This window comes from Podarcis tiliguerta (genome assembly GCF_965153285.1).
Source record: "Podarcis tiliguerta genome assembly, chromosome: 8".
Classification (NCBI taxonomy): Eukaryota; Metazoa; Chordata; class Lepidosauria; order Squamata; family Lacertidae; genus Podarcis; species Podarcis tiliguerta.
This window is the reverse complement of record NC_139541.1, coordinates 61,679,358-61,695,969: the sequence shown is the minus strand read 5'-3', so window position 1 is coordinate 61,695,969 and position 16,612 is coordinate 61,679,358. Positions and strand designations below refer to the sequence as shown.

Here is a 16,612-nt window from a genome sequence, read left to right as displayed (position 1 = left end):
GTTAAATAAATAAATAAATAAATAAATAAATCTCATATGAGATAGGCAAGGATTATTATCTCCATGTTGCTGATGGAGTGGGTGGGAGCTTTCTTTCCCTTCCAATGCAAATAGTGGTTTTGGGGTAACTAGATGTTTCTGAAATGTAACCTTTTTGCCCCATTTCTTCATGTAATTTTCCATTCATGTTTAAATTGCAGCAAGAGGAAAAGAAGCTTCCGACGAAGATTAATGTGCGACCTGGAAAGGTATGGAGGGTGAAGGGGGGGGGGCCTGTTGTTGCCAAATGTCTGGGCAAGGGGCTGATATGCTTGCAGAGAGAAAGTTAAGGGCTGGGTGTTATTGCATTGGTGCTAATCTCAATTTCTGCTTTTCTCACCAGATCATTCTGTACTCTGAGGCAGGCTTTGGGGGTCAGAAGAGAGAAATATGGGGTGATATCACTGATGCCACATCTTGGGAGCTCTCCCACACCATCTCCATCCGAGTGATCCGTGGAGGGTAAGTAAGCCTCTGAGTGATTTGCTTTGGGTTGTGTTGCAGGGAAGGGCCATGTGTGCATATAGAGAAGGGATGGGGAACCTGTGTGGCCCAACAGATGTCATTGGACTCCCAACTCCCATCACCCCCAGGTTTTAGGGCCAACGGTGAAGGGGATGATGGGATTTGTAGTCCAACCATGTCTGGAGGACCCCAGGTCCCCATCTCTATTGTACAGGCAGAAAACACAGTGCCGCGTAGAAGTGAAATCAGAAGCAGATTAAGACCTTTCTCCTAATGCTTAGTCAAAATATGCTCTCCATCCAGTGGTCCTATTCTTGCCCTCTGACATCTTAAATGGTCAAGGGGCATAATTTCCAGGTAGGGTTCATTTATTATTTTATTTTATATATATTAAATATTTAACTTGCCCTTCCTCCCAAAAGAGCCCAGGGCAGTCATCAACAAGAGATAAAACAATAAAGAGCATTAAGCACATCTTTAAAACACCTCAAAAACAATTCTATTGCAGATGCGGACTGTGAAGGTTCACAACTTAAAAGACTTCTTGAGAACCGAAACACAGCCAGCCCTCAAAATTTGCACATATCCAAATTTTGTGAAGTGGCACTTCAACCAGCATTTGCAAAACATACATATGTTAGGTAAAAGTGCACATAAAAATTACCACATTAGTGAAAACAGCATACAAAAATGCATTTAAGAGACATTGATTGCAAAAATGTGTACATTAGTCAAAACTGCAAACAAAAATGTTTATATTCAGAGAAATTTGCACTTAAATGTTCAAGTACTTTCCTTGGGGATTGTAAAAATAAATAAATTGCAAACTGCAGTGAAAATGTGAAGAACCAAAATTAAGATTGGAAAAATGAGAGACTGAGATAACTGAAATAGACAGATCCATCCCTACTCACAACTCTACTTGGAACTAACCCAATGTCATGTACTTGCCAGCTGGGTAATGTACGAGAAGCCACGGTTCCATGGGCGGAAGTGTGTGCTGGCAGAAGGGGATGTGGAGATCACCAACCCTTGGAGAATGTTCCACAAAGAAGGGGCAGCAGCTGAGAATGCTCCATTCCATATCGGCTCACTCAAGAGGGTTGTGCGGGTAAGCAGGACTCCTTTCCATTTGTGAGTAACGTCTTTCTACTTCTTGCGGAAGCCAGTTGTTTGGAAATGCAGGTCTCATACCAGCCTTCCTCAACCTTGGGTTCCCAGATTTTGTTGGGACTACAACTCCCATCATACTTGGTCATTGTTCATGTTGTGTGGGAATATCATGTGAGGATGGATAGAAGGGAGGGAGGGAGCAAAACACAAGAATGGGGCAGGGAGCAAGATTGCAGTATGCCTATAAACTGCGGGCAGAGGTAGATTTTGGGGAGCACAACCAGGTCAGTGGCACTGGGGACCTTCTTCTCAACAATTTTGGTGGTTTGTTTCCTAAATAAAGCTCAACAACTTTGCGGGTGTCAGGAATTTTACTTTTTGAAATATGGCAACCCTATTTCATTGAATGTATACAAAGGGCTTATTTGAGTTGTTAGTGACCACATCTGGATGTAACACTAAACCATGGGTTAGCATTACATGAATGGGCGACTCTCCCCAGAGCTTGCATTCACCTCTCCCTCCCACATTACCGAAGGGAGAAGCCTAGAAGCTTTTTCTTCCAGTTTTAGCAATTGTGACCAGTTGGGGTGGTTGAGAAGGCAGTGGTGCATCCTCCCACCGGTGGCAGCAATGCATTCATCAGGATAGGAATGGGGCAAGGTGAGGTTGGGGGGCTGCTGCATCGAGTGGCATTGATTGCATTGGTCCTTACTTGGGCATTGGACTTCAGCCATTATGTTTGCAACCCTAATGTCAGCACAGGCCTTTGGAACTCTTCCAAGTAAGATATCTCTGTCCCCTGGCAGTGTAGTAATTGGACTTTGCGGTACATTTCTGGATGCTGGAAATCAGTTTGGTGAGAAAACAAAGAGTTATGTAGTTGTTTCCCCCCTTTCACAGGCCAATCCTCTCTGTTTCAGGATTACAGGATTCCTGAGATCAGTTTGTTTTCTGAGGAGAATGGAGAAGGCAGAAAACAGAAGTTCACAGATTCTGCAGAGGACACACGAATTCACAACGAGCCATTGCAGGCAGCTTCTATAATTGTGCACTCTGGCCTGTAAGTGACAGCTTTTAAATGCTTTGAGCATTCAGGATGTGAGAAGTGATCTAGAACTAGGGATGGAGGAGAAAATCAGTTTGGTTTGGATTTTAATGTAAACTTCCTTAATTCGCAATCAAATACAGAAATGGGTATGCTAGCAGAAAGTGTGCACAAGAATGTGTATATGCATACAAAATGCATTATATTATGGGAAATAGTTGTGTGTGCATATGTATGTGTTTCCTCATTTTTCAACACAGCATAGGTATTTGTTGGTCCAGGAAGGTAGACAGACCAATAATCAGATTTTTTTTGCACAGGATCACAGCCTGGAGGATTATTGTGCAAAGGCTAAATTGTGATCAGGATTCACTTTGGCCTGGCTTGCAAGTAATGCAAACTATGGTTTGTTTGTTTGTTTGTTTGTTTGTTTGTTTGTTTGTTTGTACAAACACACTCCAGCCAGCCAACTATGGTTCATTTGTGGCCATCAAACCAGAAAATATGGTTTGAGATTGGCTTATAAATTTCAGTTTGTGTTATTCTCGGTTTCTCATGACACTGAACCCACAATTCTAGTTTAATCCTAGTTTGTTTCAGCACCTCACACAACTCTGGCAACAGAGGTGCAAGTCAACAGCACTTAGAGGGAAAAAACCAGTATTAGATTAAGCAAGCCATGGTTACTTTGCTCATCTGCAAACCACAGCTAAAGCAAACCATTGCTTTGTGATATTTGCTATATATTTATTGAGAAGTGGAACTATGGCAAAGCAGTTTGGGTCATGCGTTTCTTTCATATTACAATCATCTTCCTAAACTTGGTGGGGGTTTTTGCCCATGTTTGGGGTACAAGTTGGCTGTACGCAGCAATGATTAGCTAAGGCTTGTGGCAATGCATCTCTGAATATCAGTCCCTGGGAAACAACAGTGGATGAGTGTTGTGGCGCAGGCTTCCCAGAAGCTTCTGGCTGGGCACTGAGAACAGAATGCTGGACTAGATGAACCTTTGGTCTGAACCAACAGGACTCATCTTATGATCTTATCATGAACCTGCCTCCCTAGGATCAGTTTTTCACCTCTATTGCTGATCAACTGCATTTGTCGAAACCACTGAAAAGCTGTGGGGGGAGCTAAACTTGTTCAGCAGGAGAAAAAACAGCACTAAGTCCTCTTTTTAAAGTACACACCCTGAGTTGATTTCAGCTCAGCCCAACCTGAAAAGCACCGCTGGCATAGGTCCATTTAATTATTTTTTTTATAAACATATTTGTTATGTGCAAATCCTCTCATGACTCAGTGGTAGTTAAAGGTTCATGGCTTCATTTGCATAACTTTCCAGCTAGCAAGTGTGTGTTCAGCCTTTCTTTTGTACACATATTTGTAGCAATTTGTAAATCCACACTTGACCTAATGGGAGGGATGTGCAAGAGCTTGGGGTTAGATTTGATAGATGTATTTTAGTCAAGTGACATGTGGGACCTGCCGTCGTAGTGCTAGAGGTCTGAGTTTGGGGGCAGGCTCTCAGCTTGGAACCTGAATATTTTATTTATTAAATTGAAATTATTTAACACGATTCATATACCGCTTAAGCATCAAAGGCTCCAAGCAGTCTGCATAAGATATACATTAAAATTACAGATAAAATATAAATAAAAATCAGATGCTAGAAAGAAGTTAGGCTAAAAACAATCCAAATAAAAATCAGCGTTATGAAGCATTTATATTATCTCTTTATGTCGTAAAATGCGTATACCACAAAGCGGTTTACAAAAAAAAAAGATACAACAATAAAATTATCACTAAGAAAAATGAACAACAATGATTTAAGACATTCAAAAAATTAAAATAACAATAGGCTAAAACAGATTAAAATACGCATCAACTTTCTAAACATCTGAGTAGGCTTGTCTAAACAAAAATGTTTTTTAGCATTATGAAATAAAACTACAACTTGCATACAATATATATTAAAAGTAGGGATAAAACCAGATATTTAAAACAAGTTAGGCTTTAAGAAGCAAAATAAAATCAATTTTTTAAAATATATTTTTAAAAATATACATTAAAAAATAAAATTATGTATTAAAATACAATTCAAATTTACATGGCTCCCTTAAACAAAAAGTTTTTAGCAGGTGCTGAAAACAATACAGTGAAGGCAGCTGCCTAATAATCGCTGCAAAGGAAGTTCCAAATTATTGGTGCTGACACACTGCAGCGTCAGTTCAGAACAAACATGTGGTTTTGCTGGTATTTCTATTTAACTGGGTGAGGCTTGAGAAGAGGGAAGTGGGAAGTGTGTCCTTCCTTTCCACTCTGCTGGAGCTTCCCTGTATACAGGGAGGGGAGCTTTTAAAAACCCCACCCCCACCCCTAATCCCCACCCCCACGATATGTACTGTTAACTGTTAGGGGCTTAAGAAGGTCAGTTCCCTCCTATTCTCCACCTCAACCTGAAAATGTCTCAGAAGCACAGAAGTCCCTGTCTTCAGCTGCTGGAGACAGAGCTAGGGGCTTAATATTGGTCTGAGTATTGAGTGGACTAGACTCTTCAGACCAGGATGATACATAAGACCAAACTCCTGCTTTTTATATCTCACCTGGCTGCATCATGGTAAACTGTAAACTATGGTTTACCAAGCACAAGCAAAATGGCACCTGTTTCGCTCCTTCCAGCTCCCTTCTCCTGGCGCTGGGAGGAGACGAACCATGTTCCCTGGCTTAGCATTATGTCGAAACCTGGGATTGTGGTCTGCTCACTCGCAGTGAACTACATTCTGTAGCCAAGGCTTATTCTTCACTTGTTGAATATAGGTTGTTGGAGCAAAAACCATGATCCCTGGTTGGGATGCTAAGCTAAGGGATTCTGGTGTGTTTCCTCCCAGCATATGCTTTATGGTTCACCATGATGTTCGAACATGACTGCTGTCTTTCCAGTCACAGGTTATGCATTCCTCTCTTCTTCCAGGGCTGCCGCTAGGATGTGCTTTTCAGTTCATTGGGCACATGACACTACAAAGTTTTAGCAGTCGTTCATGGTTCTCTCTATGCTCCACAGGTGGCTTGTTTACTCAAAACCCTTCTTTGACGACGATCCTTATGTCTTAGAACCTGGTGGGTATCCCAGTTTGCGAGCCTGGGGAGCCAAGGACCCCTCAATCTGCTCCATGCATCCAATTAAGATGGTAAGTGTTGTTTGGCAGCATCTTCCTCCTGTTTTCAACCTTAAGGTAAAGGTAAAGGGACCCCTGACCATTAGGTCCAGTTGTGGCCGACTCTGGGGTTGCGGCGCTCATCTCGCTTTACTGGTCGAGGGAGCTGGCGTACAGCTTCCGGGTCATGTGGCCAGCATGACTAAACCGCTTCTGGAGAACCAGAGCAGCGCACGGAAACGCCATTTACCTTCCCGCCAGAGCGGTATCTATTTATCTACTTGCACTTTGACGTGCTTTCGAACTGCTAGGTTGGTAGGAGCAGGGACCAAGCAACGGGAGCTCACCCCATCACAGGGATTCGAACCGGCGACTTTCCAATCGGCAGGCCCTAGGCTCAGTGGCTTAGACCACAGCGCCACCCTCGTCCCTTAGCCTGGCATAAACTAGGATCATTATAAGTGATGGACAGCTTATAAATCTAAATCATAAATATATGTTGGGGCATGAGTGTCCAAGCTATCCACTTACTTGTGGTTTCCTGTTTACACTTTAGAAGGCAGGCTTGAACTGCATGGAGACAGAAAATAGTTTTTTGAAAGAATGACATTTTATATCTGAAAAGCCCTGCTATGTCAGATCTAACACACATCTAGTCCACCATCCTGTTCTCGTGATGGCAGAGTGGTCCATGAAAAGGAAGATGGAGTGGACAGATCCACTTACAGAATTCTCACTCTGGCTTATTCTTGTTTTAGGGCTGTCCTGTCGTGGAAAAGCCTGGTGAGCCCAAGGTAAGAGGGGGAAATAATTGCTGCTGAATTTGATCCTAGGGCAAAAATACTTCCCAGCAGAAAAGGGGGCTAGAGGACTTAAGCTAGCTCTAGCATTGCACATTTCATCAAGAGGCATCAGCAAATCTTTGTTTGGAATAAGCTAAAGTCTTTATTAATTTATATCCACTGTACTGAGTGGAAAAAGTCATTAGACAGTTAATCTACCTAGGGAAAGAAAGCTTAAGTGGTCTTCCTGAGTTGTGAGTTCAGTTTCTCTTTTCTTGTTTCACTTTTCCTCCTTTCTTCTGCCATTACTTGTAATGCCTGATGAAACTGAGTAAAATATGCCATTTAAAGTTTGCAGACGTGTCTGTCGTCCTTGACAAAACACACTCTACAACAGGCATTTCACATTTTGTAGCTCAGAAAACTGAAATGTTACACATAGAATAAAATGCAGAAAATATGCCAATGCATAGCTTTTGCAGAAACATGTCCAACAGGCATCCTTTACTTTGGGCTGTTGGGGGTTGTGCTTATAGATTTTAAAGGAATAAATAGCAAGTGGCTACAGCCTACAGTAAAATGTAGATGAATAGAGTGGCATGCAAAAGGAAGGGGGAGAGAAAGCAGTGCTTATGGACTTAGGAATTCTTCCATACTGGAGCTTTTTCCAAACATGAGCTGAATGTTGTTGAACATACCACAGCAGCCACAAGAACTAGGAATTTGCTCTGTTATAAAAAGAAACCCTAGACATTTAAGGAGTCCAGATTGTAAGCTTTCCTCAAAAGTGAGTTGCTCCAGGCCCTCATTATTTTGGTTGCTCTTTTCTTTAAAAGCAAGAAAGGTTCAAAAGTTTGTGAAAAACACCAGAAGGAGGAGGTATCCACCATTTTACTCCCATTGTTCTCCATGTATCATTCTCTCTTTTTCCCTCTTCCTCTGCAGGCTCTCATCTATGAGAGGCCACATTTTCTGGGTCATAGCTGGGAAGTAAGCAGAGACATTTACAACCTGAAGAAGCCAGAAAACAACCAGGACTCCAAGATGTCTACTGCAGGCTCTCTGAAAATCCTGGGAGGCTGGTGAGCATTTGGAAGAATGAAGAAGTGTTGTAGGGCAAAGGAGCCATCTAGGCAGCAATAATTGTCAGCTGACTCCTACACGCCAATCCCTCATCACCCAGGTCTAGGAAGCCCTTGATGCAGAACTGGCCAATGAGTCTGAGCATGAGCAACATTCACTGTCTGTTCTGGAAATTGACCTCAACCCAGCCACTTCTCCCTTGGAGCCTCCTCCATCCTCAACCTTGCCTGTTTAGCCCACCTGCTTTCCTCATCTCCTGGCATCCAAGAGCATTCTGGACACTGTAGTTTGCTAAGGGTTGCTGGGAATTGTAACTCTCTGAGGGGTAAACTACAGTGCCCAGAATTCTTTGAGGGAAAGAATGTGTTTCAAACGTGCTTTAAAGGCAGAGTGTGTTCACAACTCTGACTCTCACAGCTGATCCCACACCTTCTGCCCACCCCAATATAAACAGTACAGCTTGTTGCTGTCATTTCCCTGCCCTTCACCCTAAGGTCCTAGTGCGGGTTATGACAATTAAAATACAATATATGTCTTTAACATTTGCACCTGGCACCCTCACTACACATCTTTCTGCAAATGTTGAAGACACAGCTCATTACACTGGCTTTTGACATCTGAGATGGAGAGGAAGCTCCACAACGTAGGGGCCGCCACAGAGAATGCCGTCTCCTGGGCCACCATTGCCCCCAAGCCTCTGAGGGCAGTGGGACAACCAAAAGAGCCCATGAATTATTGGGGATGGGGGAGAAGAGAGATGGTTGTACACCTGGAAGGAAAGGGAGAGTAATTTGTCTTTTGTGCTACATGCATGCTCTCTTACTGTCGGATTGTTTCACCTTGCTAGCTGGATTGGTTATGAGAAGGAAGGTTTCCGTGGGCACCAGTACCTGCTGGAAGAGGGAGAGTACAATGACTGGACACAGTGGGGAGGCTACAATGAAGAACTGGTGTCACTTCGGCTGATTCGGACGGTGAGAAAACCTGTCTGCTTAACAGGGCGATGGATGGGAGATTTATTGCTACGAGGGAAGAAAAATTTCCTGGCTTAAAGCATATGCCAAGTTCCTAAAATAAGAAGTGTCAAAGTTCAGCTGTATCAGGGAGAAACAGGACTAGTTCAGAAGTATTATTTGTTTTATTTCTTTTAACTTTCCCCCGACTTCCAGTGTTTTGGCTAATGCTTATGTAACCAAACCAGCACTACTCACACACGAGGCAGGTATTAGCAGACTTGGGGGCACCTTCAAAGTTTGCAGAAGGACAAAAAAAATATATTTAGGAAAAGAGCTTGAGGGAGGTACAGCCTCCAAAACTGCAGGCTAAGAACTGAGTGTGCTTTGTGGCCATGGAATAGTGACTGTATCGGGGACAGGCAATGGAAACTACTGAAAATGCAATTATAGGTCTTGTTTGTCCAGTGTGAAAGCAGGATGCAGGCGGTAGTTTCCCAATTATCTATTACGAAAGTGAGGACAACGCCCCCTTGAAATCTAAAGAAATCATCCTAGTGTACATTGCACATGATTATTTCACGTGTGTCTGCACTGAGGAAAGGAGCACTGGGGGTATCCCATCTATTATTATATTTTATCATTATTAACTGCTGCTATTATAGTAATTTTCCTTACTGTTCATTTGTAGTTTCATTGCTGCTGTTTTTTGAATTGTCAACCACTTGAGTATGGTTTCTGTAGAAAGGCAGAACAAATTTGTTGTTGATGATGATGATTTTGCCCCCCTTCTCCAGCGGTTCCCAGGGCATGTTACAACAATTTAGAATACAGAATTAAAAGCAATTAAAACAGTAGCAGTAAGCGTGTTACATGTTTTTAAATTAGTTATTTTTTCTCCATGCCAGAGTGTTTCCGAATGCAGCTTTAATTAGCAGTTTCCTGTCAACAGGCTGTTTACTAACTCATTCCCTTTTCACAGCCTGAGCAATTGCTTTTCTGGTTGTTGTCATTGTTGTTATTAAACAGTTAACAAAAAAACAAAATAATACCTACACAACATCCACAACAATCCCTAAACCTTCTGCTATCACTTACAGTGTGTTCACATTACTGACTTAGCATGCTGTAAAGCTGTTTCCTCCCTGGTGTGTTTCACAGCTCTTCCCTTCCCCCACACTGTAGCCTTTCACATCAGCATAGTTTCATTAGCGTCAGATTCATTTCTGTTTGTGTACACACCAAGGGTCATTGACCGGGGGGTGGGGATGTTTGCACCGTACATAAAGATGCTCACAACCTGGCAAGAGACAAATTGGGAATGGCTTAAAGACGCCATTTGGTGTGAAGCTGATTTGAGAAACAATGCATCAAACAGTAGTAGTTTCTGCATATACATTTTGGATATCATGTGAATATGGATGAAAAACTCAGTACTAGAAACGTAGTAAACAAGAATGCAAAGACAGCCTTGCTCCTCCCCTCAATCCATCCCCACTGCCTTTCCTCCTTTTCTATAACTCAGGTCTGTAGGATGAGAAACAAATTTTCTTGAAAATCCATCTGCAAGGAGGTGGGTTGTTGCTGCTGGCTGTGCTGATAGATTTTATTTTTCTTCACTCGGTAGGACTTCTTGGACCCAGCCCTTGTGCTGTTTGAAGCCATGGACTTTGAAGACGGGCCCAGCGTTGAACTCAGTGAAGCGCTGCCAGATGTTGAGCTGGCCAGCTACGGGACCACGACACAATCCATCCATGTCCTCAGTGGAGTGTGAGTATCGCTGTGTCCTCTGGTTTCTCAACCTCATATGTGGGGAGGCCACATCAGGGCTTCACCGAAAGTGGGGTGAAGCATGAGGCACATGATCCCTGTGACAACATAAATCTCCACAAGCTTCTGCACTGTGGTTTGATTCTGTATAGGGAGGTTTTTTTAATTCTTTCATGTTTTATTATGTTTTTTATATATATTGGAAGCTGCCCAGAGTGGCTGGGGTGACCCAGTCAGATGGGCGGGGTACAAATAGTGAAATTGTTGTTGTTGTTTTACATGCTTGTAAATGAAATAACTTTGTGTGGTTACATTTGTTCCTTGCACTGTTTAATGAAAATAATAAAATTTACGAAGGAGGGGGAGAAAGGAACAGTAACCTAAGACCTCCTTTGTTTGAGCCAAATAAGAGGTCTCTGAGAAGTACATGAGCTTTTTGAGATGATCAAAACTATTCCACAGTCTGGATACTAAAAAGCAAGCGAAAGGATAGGTGTCAGGGAAAACTCAAATCTGTGTACACACTCTACCTTCCAAGCACATTCTTTCCCTCAAAGAATTCTGGGCATTGTAGTTTGCTAAGGGTTATAGGGAGTTGTAACTCTGTGAGGGGTAAACTACAGAACCCAGAATTCTTTGAGCGGTAGAATATGTTTCAAATGCAGGCAGGGTACGTACATATCCAAAATCTGCTGTTTGAAACAGTTTGATAGGGAATGGAGGAAGTAGTATCTAGACTTTACAAGGATGAGTGGTGATTATTGCAACACGGTTGCACCAAAGGCTAGAGGGAGAAAGAAGCAGAACAGTGTTTATGCTCATTAAGAACTGTAGGTCGAAATTTCACATGATAGATGTGTCAGCAAAACACACACATTGAGCTGCAAGTGCTCTGGGTGTCAGATCGTGAATATGGAGGTTTAGATAATCCATTTCCATTTTTGTGGCCAGGTGGGTGGCCTATGAAGATAAGAATTTCTCAGGGGAGCAGTATATCCTGGAGAAAGGAGTGTACCGCAACTGTGAAGACTGGGGAGCAAGCAGCTGCCAGATCTCCTCGGTGCAACCTATCCTACAGGTGAGAATAAGGAACTCTGCATTCATGTGTCCCCAGTTCAGAAACCATGTTCCCAATCCTACCTGTCTCCAAGAAAGAGCTTTGCGTATCCTTCCGTTTTGTGTTTCCAAATAGGTTTTTGTGCAAGGCCAGGTTAAGATGTTTGGGGTCAATTCTCAGAGCAGGGCCTGCCTCCCCTCAAAAGCAACGCATGAAATTGACCACCACAAAATACATCTTGTCTTAACGACTAACGAATTTATTATAGCATAAGCTTTTGTTGATTGCAGAAAATAATAATCCTCTAAGCCTTGGGATTTTTTACAACCCTCAGCAAAATACAAACATTTTGCCAGCCCTGTTAAACAAAAAGAAAATATTCAGAATATGGGCTCTTGAAACCCATTATTGGTTTCGCTCGCTGCCTGCCTTGGGCCAGTCACCATCTCCCAGCCTCACCCACCTCAACATGGCTGTTGTGAAGATATAGAAGGAAGTTAGGATGGCTGCAAATGGGAACTTAGTGCTTATATCAGAAGATGATGGACTTCATTGGAGGTTTTTAAACAGAGGTTGGATGGCCATCTGCCAGGGATTCTTAAACTGTGGTTCCTTCGTTGCAGGGGGTTGGACTAGATGGCCCTTGGTGTACCTTCCAACTCTACAATTTTTTATTCTCAGATCATAGACATCAAAATTTGGTTTGTTTAACCAGAGGGATGCATTTTTCTGGATCCTCCCCTCTTGGATTGACTAAATGATCTCAAGGACCGTCCAGTCAAGCACATAATTCTTATCTTTCTAGGCTTGCCTAAAGATTATATTGTTTACCACTTCTTTTTCTTCTCTCTCTCTCTTCTAGGTTGGGGAACACAGTCTACACTTCATTTCTCAGGTGAGCAGGTGGACTTCAGAAGCAAAGCATGAGGGTGGTTCTTATGCCCATCACACTGCTGTTACATGGGTGCTACCTGACGGGCTGCTGATTCACACAAAATTTGGTTATCCCATACTTCCTAAATTTTTTTACCAGTCTGTTGTGACTTCCACCAAAGAATCCTGGGAACCGTAGTTCAGTGAGGGTCCAAAATTTTTCGGTTAAAATATTTTTCTATCCCCCCCTTCCAGAACTACAGCTCCCAGTGTTTCTTTGGGGAGAAGAAATGACTGTCAGGAAACACAATTACATTGGCAGGATATAGATATTTCCATCTGCTCCAGGTCTGATTCCTCCATGTTCATTATTTCCTCAGTTTGTTCATATCTGACATTTTCTTGACTCCCCAGATCCAACTCTTCTCAGATCCAGACTTCTTGGGGAATTACGTCTCTTTCAAGGAAGACCAAGCCTCACTTCCAGAGAATTTCATCCCACGCTCTTGCAGGGTCAATGGAGGCAGGTAAAGTGATGCTTCCTCAGTACAGCAGCTGAATGTAAGTGGTATGATGTGAAGAACTCATGATGTTGGCTCTAAAGATTTAGGGCAGGGACTGCCAGCATGATGCCCTCTCCAGATGTTGCTGGACCAGTAGGAGTGGGGAACCTTTGGTCCTCCAGATGTTGCTGAACTACAGCTCCCATCAGCCCCAGCATGCCTAGCCAATAGCCGGGGATGATGGGAATTGTAGTTCAGCAACATCTGGAGGGCCAGACTTCCCCCATTCCTGGTCTACAGCTCCCTTCTTCCTTGACCATTGGCCATGCTGGCTGGAGCTATTGGGAAGGTTTCATGTTGGCTACTGAGGCTATCCTTGATTCTTTGTTCACCTGAACAAATAATGCTAGGCATGAAAGGTTATGCTGGAGCAACTGTCTTACTTTTGGATTTTGAAACACCTGAGTGGAAAAAGATTTCGAACCAGATCTACAGCCCTGAACATGAAATTGCTGCCACTCGAGTGATGGAGTCAATCATGTCTCTGTCTCATTTCAGCTGGATTCTCTATGACTGCCCCCAGTTTGATGGAGAGCAACACATTCTCTCTGAAGGCGAGTATCCAACACTGACCTCCATGGGCTGCCTCTTCACCACGTCCATCCGCTCGCTGAAGAAAGTCCCCATTGTAAGTTGGAAACATCTTCTTGGCTCTAATACTGATTGGCAGTAGGTAAATGACAGGCAAAAGAAAGTGCTTCTTTCACACAACGCATAGTTAACTTATGGAACTCTCTGCCGCAAGATATGGAAATTGTACCCTAAATTAAATGGTGGTTAGAAAGGATTAGATATACAAGAATTTAGATAGGACAGTGCATTTCCACACTAGGGCCCAATGCATTGCCAAAGAAGTTTGGATGCAGCAGCTGCAAGATTCCGACATCTCTGGGTTGTTATGGTACCAATTTAGCAATCATACAAAAAGGGATGTTAGAACAGGCAACAAGAAACCTGACCTCATTTGAAACACTGATGCAAAATCTGAAGAAAAAGTTAGGTTTCACAAATTTAGTACATAGAGTACTGCTAGATATGGTATCCTTCTGGAGTGGCTGTCCAAGTTAGGAGTGGATGGCACTACTTCTTCTTGGGTGGTTGTTTCCAGAGGGTGATACTTGGGGAGTGCTCCTTGGCACCATGGAGCCTTCAATGTGGAGTTCCTCAGGCTTCAATTTTATCCCTTATACAGTGGTGCCTCACAAGACGAAAAGAATCCGTTCCGCGAGTCTCTTCGTCTTGCGGTTTTTTTTGTCTTGCGAAGCAAGCCCATTAGCGGATTAGCGCTATTAGCGCTATTAGCGGTTTAGCGACTATTAGCGGCTATTAAAGGCTTAAGGGATTAGCGGATTAGCTGCTAAAAGGCTATTTGCGGCTATTAAAGGCTTAAGGGATTAGCGGATTAGCTGCTAAAAGGCTATTAACGGCTTATATCAGCTGATAAGCGGCTTAGATCAGCTGTTAAGCAGCTTAGCGATCAGCTGTTAAGCGGCTTAGCGAACAGCTGTTAAGCGGCTTAGGGGCTTGGGGAAAAGGGGGGGAGGGGGAAAAACCCCAGGAATCGCAAGACATTTTCGTCTTGCGAAGCAAGCCCATAGCAAATTCGTTTTGCGAAGCACCTCCAAAACGGAAAACCCTTTCGTCTAGCGGGTTTTCCGTCTTGCGAGGCATTCGTCTTGCGGGGCACCACTGTATGTTGTTTAATATCTACATGAAACCACTGTGGGGGGGTCATCTAGAGTTTACATTATCAGCAATATGCTGATGATTAGTCATTATTTGAGGCATCTTTCATTTGACCAACCAAAGTGAGTTCCTCGTCAAAACTTGAGAGTTTCACAAGGCCTGAATGCTCAGAGACCTGCCACCCCAACCTTAAGGTTCCATGTGTTTTGCCGCCTTCTTGTTCCTCAAGCCCAGTTTCATCCCTTCCCTTCAACTCTGTTTTCCTTTTTTTTCTTAGTTCTTCTCAGAGCCCTCCATCTTCCTACATGGACTGGAGTGTTTTGAAGGGAAGGAGATCGAGCTGAACAGTGAAGTGCGCAGCCTTCAGGCTGAGGGATTCAACAACCATGTCCTCTCTGTGCGGGTAAAGGGTGGAATGTAAGTAAAGGATGACCCTGCTATCACACATAGGGACCTGGGCCATTGTTAGGGCTAGGTAGGGATGGAACAACCCATTCCACATGGGGCAGAACTGAGTGTGCACCTTCCTGTTTCTCTGCTGATTTTAAAGCTGCATTACCCCAAAGTCCTCCAGCCAGCCACAGCCTGGAGGACTGGAGACATCTTGCCATCACACACTAGGAATAGAGTAGAGGAACCATTTCCCCTGGGAGTTACGGGACTTGATGTTCCATCACTCTCAGAGGGAGTTGTATAGCAAAAACATCACTGCCACTGGGGAATTAAATGATTTGTGGTGGGGTGCAAATTAAATGAAGAATTTTATCTGCGTTGATTTGGATGAGAAAGTAGATGGTTTGCCTTCTGACACATTTTAATTCTAAATTTACACCTATTGCTTGTGCAAATTTTGCATCTATGGGTTTGCGTCCCAAAGTCTTTCAAATGTCTAGCAACAACTGGAGGTGTCTAGGAGACAGTATGTGGCCATCATGAACACTAGCCAGGTCTGTAGTGCCAGCAGCAAGCAGGCCCCATGCTCCTGTTTTTGATTACCATTTCCCAATTGATGAAGGGCCAAAGTGATCTGTGCTGCTAATGCTTCTTCTCCCATTGTTTGTTGCTCTGCCAATTCCCTCATACAGTTGGGTGCTGTGTGAACACAGCGACTTCCGAGGCCGCCAGTGGCTCCTGGACTGTATGGAGATCACCAACTGGCTGACATACAGTGGACTTCAGCACATCGGCTCCCTTTACCCCATCCGGCAGGTGAGTGCCCAGTGCTCTGGTCTACTGGGGAGGGGTTATAGGCAAAGGATTACTGGTTAAGGAGCAGTTTAAAAGCAGTTTAACCAGATGTATGTGGCACATTTGCCCTATCTCTCTGTCCCTTCCCAAGCTGCTTAAATGTTCAAGTGGGCCATTATAAATCTAGGGAGCAGGTGATGTCAGAATGCTGGCAATTCCACCATGCCTGCTGCCCACTGAGGCATACATGCAGGGTGGATATGATTTAAATCAAATTGATTTAAATCATGATTTAAATCACTAGTCAGTAAGACTTGATTTAAATCATTTTTTTACAGAAATGTTCAACCTTGATGGCATCCTCTTAATATTTACAATCTAATGAAGGTTTTATTTTTGGAATAATAAATTTCCATAGAGTTTACAGTTATATCAAAAATTACTGGTTTGGTTATACTATCAGAAATACTTAGACAGATGATAATGAAATTATTATTTATATTTGGACAACTTTTCTGCTGTACTTTATTGGAAGGAGAAAAATAATAATTTCCTTAATAACAATTTAAACAATTTATTTAACTAAAACAATACCTTTATAGCATATGCATCCATGTTTGTTAACCAATGTGGTTAAATGATTAAAAAAAACCTTAGACATGAAAAACTTTAAACAAATCCTTATTTTCTGATGAATAGCCTTTGGACTATAATTTAATTTAAATAGAAAACTACCTTTAGAAAGATTTTTTCCTCCAAAAGCATTTTATTTTAAAAATCCGATTTAAATTTTAAAAAATCTTATTTAAATTAAAAAATCTGATTTTTTTAATTATT

General features: G+C 42.7%; 1 protein-coding gene across 1 annotated transcript in view; it reads left to right on the top strand.

Annotated features, from left to right (window-relative positions):
* CRYBG2 (crystallin beta-gamma domain containing 2) overlaps positions 1–16,612 on the top strand; it is a 63,599-nt gene that overhangs the window by 44,742 nt on the left and 2,245 nt on the right. Inside the window, exons 5-19 of the mRNA XM_083454670.1 lie at positions 201–248; positions 383–501; positions 1,459–1,615; positions 2,541–2,680; positions 5,727–5,853; positions 6,579–6,614; positions 7,548–7,684; positions 8,533–8,659; positions 10,266–10,408; positions 11,360–11,486; positions 12,328–12,360; positions 12,753–12,865; positions 13,400–13,529; positions 14,865–15,004; positions 15,673–15,796. Coding sequence (XP_083310796.1) covers positions 201–248; positions 383–501; positions 1,459–1,615; positions 2,541–2,680; positions 5,727–5,853; positions 6,579–6,614; positions 7,548–7,684; positions 8,533–8,659; positions 10,266–10,408; positions 11,360–11,486; positions 12,328–12,360; positions 12,753–12,865; positions 13,400–13,529; positions 14,865–15,004; positions 15,673–15,796 — 1,701 coding nt within the window. The remainder of the gene's footprint in view (positions 1–200; positions 249–382; positions 502–1,458; positions 1,616–2,540; positions 2,681–5,726; positions 5,854–6,578; positions 6,615–7,547; positions 7,685–8,532; positions 8,660–10,265; positions 10,409–11,359; positions 11,487–12,327; positions 12,361–12,752; positions 12,866–13,399; positions 13,530–14,864; positions 15,005–15,672; positions 15,797–16,612) is intronic.